At 38.6% G+C, this 4,783-nt stretch overlaps 1 protein-coding gene across 1 annotated transcript in view; it reads left to right on the plus strand.

Moving 5' to 3' along the window:
- Positions 1–4,783, plus strand: part of ERCC5 (ERCC excision repair 5, endonuclease) — a 47,324-nt gene that overhangs the window by 20,151 nt on the left and 22,390 nt on the right. Inside the window, exon 5 of the mRNA XM_023738548.1 lies at positions 2,772–2,987. Coding sequence (XP_023594316.1) covers positions 2,772–2,987 — 216 coding nt within the window. The remainder of the gene's footprint in view (positions 1–2,771; positions 2,988–4,783) is intronic.

The following is a 4,783-nucleotide window of genomic DNA, read 5'->3' on the forward strand; positions in this document are numbered from 1 at the left end:
AACCAAAAACAAGCACTACAGGTACTTAAATACTTTTTGAATTATTTCATTTTTAAATCTTTAAAAATATTTAAAAATTATTTTAAAATAAAAAATCATTTCCAAAATTAAATTTTAAAATGCTTTTTGAATTATTATTTGAAGGAATTTATTCTTTTATTTGAAATGGATGATGTGAAAGTGATCTTTAGTGCCATACTATGAATTTATGAAAGTTCTGATAAAAGATAAAGACAATACCTTCTTTACTTTGTGTGCAGATTTGCATATGTGTGTGTATGTGTGTGAGCATGTGTATACATAAAACAAATCCACACCTATACACACGTACATGGAATTTGCCATTACCCACGTCTGTTATTGTGCGCTGTTGAGTCGATTTTGACTCATAGCCACCCTATAGAGCATAATAGAACTGCTGCATAGGGTTTCCAGGGAGCGGCTCATGGATTTCACCTGCGACCTTTTGGTTAGCAGCCGAGCTCTTAACCAGTACACCACAAGGGCTCCCCGAAATAGGTCCATTTTTCTTTTCCAACCAACCAATAAGTAAGGGAATAGGTAAGTAAATAAATAAAAGTAATACATGCTTGTGTAGAGAATAAATAACTTTTAGTAACATTTTAGTACATTTTGTATCTTATTCCATTCATTTCCTCTCTTCTATATGGATGAATTGTATGTGAGTGTGTGTGTGAGTGTATTTAGGAACGTGCATAGGTACCATGGAAACCCTGGTGGCATAGTGGTTAAGAGTTCAGCTGCTAATCAAAAGGTTGGCAGTTCGAAACCACCAGGCACTACCTGGAAACCCTATGGGGCAGTTCTGCTCTGTCCTTTAGGGTCGCTATGAGTTGGAATCAACTCGACAACAACTGTTTTTTTTTTTTTTTTTAAAATAGGTACCATATGTATGTGTGTATGTATGTCTGTGCTTACGTTACAATTATCTATTGTTATATGATGAATCACCCAAAAACTTAGAGCCGTAAAACAAGTTATTTATTGTCTTCATCTTGTGCTTCTAGGTGTTGACTGAGCTCTCCTAGGCAGTTCTCTTTTAGGGCATCCTGTGCAGATGCGATCAGATTGTAGATGGGACTGAAGTCACCTCAAAGGCTTCCTCACTTTCATGTCTGGTGGTTGTTGCCAGCTGTCGGCTAGACCTCAGTGAAGGCTGTCAGCCAGGACACCTGCACATGGCCTCTCCATGTGGCCTGGGCTTTTCCACAGCATGATGGCTGAGCTCCAGGAACAAGCATCTCCAGAGAAAGTGGCAGGCAGAAACTGTGTTGCCTTTTCTAGCCTAGCGTTGGAAGTTAATGTGGCATTCCTTCCATTGTACTCTGTTAGAAGCAAGTTCCTAAGGCCAGCCCCTATTGAAGGGGTAGAGAATTAGACAGGAAGAGTGTCTTAAAAATTTGTGGACAGGTTTTTAAATCACCACCACAGATATTTTAGTGAATAACATTTTTACAAACTGAAGTTGCACTGAATATGCAAGGTTGTTTAATAGACATTTTTTTCAAGTTTCTTATTGTAGGGGATAGCATTCTTTGATTCCCACATTCACTATTTCTTGTTTACTTGTATTATTTTCATACGTCTAGAAGACCTTTGAGCTAAAACCATGGAACCACTGTGGAAGTTGTACAGCATTAAAACAGTAATTGATAGCAACTTTGGTTAAGAACGTGGACCTTGTCGTCAGAAAGACCTACATTTAGGTCTGTGCTCTATTCCTTACTAGCTATGTGATCCTAGTCACATTAATTAACTTCTCCAAGGCTTCATTTTATTTTTTTGTAGGACAGAAATAATAATGACACCTTCCTCATAGGATGGATGGGAGGGTTCGTGAGGTAAAGCGGGGAAAGTGTAAGCACAATGACTGGCTGTCATAAGTGCTCACTGGTTTTTTACAGACATACACAGTACACACGTGTGTAGGCAGCCAGACTGGGTTATGTTATCTTGTATAGTAATGAAAAACCCATTGCCCTCAAGTCGAATCCAAGTCAGAGTCACCCTAAAGGGCAGAGTAGAAGTGCCCCTTAGGGTTTCCAAGGAGCAGTTGGTGGATTCGAACTGCGGACCGTTTGGTTAGTAGTCGAGCTCTTAACCATTGCATCACCAGGGCTCGTATATAGTAATTAAGGAATTTTAAATACTTCTGGTAATTAGTTAAATTTTAGAAAAACTTTGTCCTTTTCCTTGTCTGTGAAGTTTCTCCCTTTTAATTTCGCTTTCGATTTCAGGTAAAGAACAAAACAAATAATTAAAAAATTATAAACATTATTCAAAATCATAAGGCTCATCCTTGCCATAGGAACTTTGCCCTTGCTGTTCCTTCGGCTTGGGAACTCTGTTCTGATCATTGCATGGCAGGCTCTTTGTTGTCTTTCCAGTCCCTTTCAAAGTCATCTTTCAGCAGGGCCTTCTCTGTTTATCAAACAAATGTTTTCTTTTCCCTAATTCTCCTAATCACTGTCTTATTAACCTGTTTTACTCTCTTCAAAGCACTTATTGTTATCTTGTTTATTTATTTGTGTATCGGATGCCTTCCTCCATTGCTTGATGTAGGAACCTTATCTGGCTCGATCATCACAGTACTCTAGCTCCTAGAATAGTGGCTGGACAGTAGAGGTGCCTGGTAAATGTTTTTTTTCTTTTGAATGAATGAATGAATAGGTACATTTCCTAATTTGCCTACTCACTTTGATGACTATTGTAGATTATGTCCAACCATATTTATGACATGAGCACAATAAATATCTGCCATGTTGAGTAGAATTAGGCTTATGAAGTGTAAATTCTATGTTGTCACATTTTGCTCTTTACAGGATGAGTTCTTTCAGAATCCTCACGCAATAGATATTGAATCTGAAGACTTCAGCAGCCTGCCCCTGGAAGTAAAGCATGAAATCTTGACGGATATGAAAGAATTTACCAAGCGAAGGAGAACATTATTTGAAAAAATGCCAGAGGTAAAATACACAATAAGGACGTAAATGCTTAGAATTAAGATCTTCACCAAAACTTTTCATTAAAAAGAAAAGAAATTTGATGTATGTTTCTTATAAAATATTGCACTTTCCAGTAAACAGCATTTGTATATATCAGAGATTCTATGAAGCATCATGTAATTATAAGTTTGAACTTATAAACACTTTCTCAAGGAAGTCTTTCTTGATTTTCCACCCAAGATGACATCTTATCTCCTGCTGTATGTTCTCATAGCACCTTGTAACATCTCTTTATAGTTCTTAGCATAATTAGTCTGTTACGCCAAAATGTGCCTATCTTTCTCACTTGTATTCTCAGGACCTAGCTCAGTATGTTTCACGTAGTAAGTGCCAGTTCAGCGTATGCTTAGTCGGCTAGCTCATAAAATCTATTTAATTCATGACATTGGCTGGCTGTCTTTAGAATACCAGTAGTCGTATAGAATCTAATCACAATGGATAAATATGTTCTAAGTTGAAAGTACACATACATCTCTGCCTTTGTGGACAGTGGTGATAGGGCTTCCTCAGCTCGGAGCCCCTGGTGATTCTTAGTGATTAAGCCACAGGAAGCAGGGGTGGGGATGGCACATGGAGCTGGGTTTTGTTGAGCATGTCCCCCATCTCCTGATCATGCTATGTACCATTAATTGTTTATTTTCTTTAATTGGTGAATGAGTTTGTTTCCCTTTCTAGGCCTACCACCTATTATTGCCAACATCGTTGTTGTTCTTAGGTGCTGTCGAGTCAGTTCCGACTCATAGCGACCCTGTGTACAACAGACCGAAAACCCTGCCCGGTCCTGAGCCATCCTCACCATCGCTGCTGTGTTTGAGCTCATTGTTGCAGCCACTGTAGTTCTCCTTTAATCCACTGTAAAATAGAATGTAATTTTGCAGTATTATTATCTCTGGTGAATGGGGGTAGTGGTGGTGGTGGTGTTTTTCTACAGAGTATTAAACATTTTAGAAATCGATATCAAAAATATGAAGAAGGCAGGAGACATTTCTTTACCCATCACTCCCTTCTTTTTTTCCACTAAGAATGTGAAAATAGGAAAATACTAAGGCACAGAGAAGTGATAACTCTTTGGGTATACGAAGGACAGAGTAAATTTATTTCCATTTCAGGAGAAAATCACAGACTCAGTCTATCTGTCAGGCATTTTATTTCTTGAGCGTGAAAGGATTCCTGAGTGGTACTTGAAGAAACGGAATTCAAGTTATGTAAACAGTAGTGGGAAGGAATGAGGGAAAAAGAAGCAGTTCCTCATTTACTCTAGTTTATTCTTTCTGCCATCACATAGTCTCTTGGATTGGTAGACCATAAGGTAGTATAGGGTGGAGGCTAAGTTGGAGCTGCAATTTTGATAAAGTGGGGAAGTTCTAAGTCAGCAGGTTGGACCTTTGTATCGTCTGTACATTGGGCAAATGTAATATTGATTATTGGAGCCTTGGTGGTGCAGTGGGTAAAACCATCGACTGCTAACTGAAAGGCTGGCGGTTGGAAACCACCAGCGGCTCCTTGGGAGAAAGATGTGTCAGTCAGCTTCTGTAAAGATTTACAGCCTTGGAAACCCTATGGGGTTGCTATGAGTCGGAATCGACTCAATGGCAGTGGTTTTTTTTTTTTTTTTTTAAATATTGATCATAGTAGTGATGGTAAGTGATAATAGTAATACTGGTAATCATGATAGAAGCAGTCTCATATAATTGCTAACAACCTGCTTTTAACCCTGTATCTGCCACTTATTAGCCATTCGACTCTAGGGAGGTTAC

This window comes from Trichechus manatus, unplaced genomic scaffold (assembly GCF_000243295.1).
Source record: "Trichechus manatus latirostris isolate Lorelei unplaced genomic scaffold, TriManLat1.0 scaffold00118, whole genome shotgun sequence".
Lineage (NCBI taxonomy): Eukaryota > Metazoa > Chordata > Mammalia > Sirenia > Trichechidae > Trichechus > Trichechus manatus.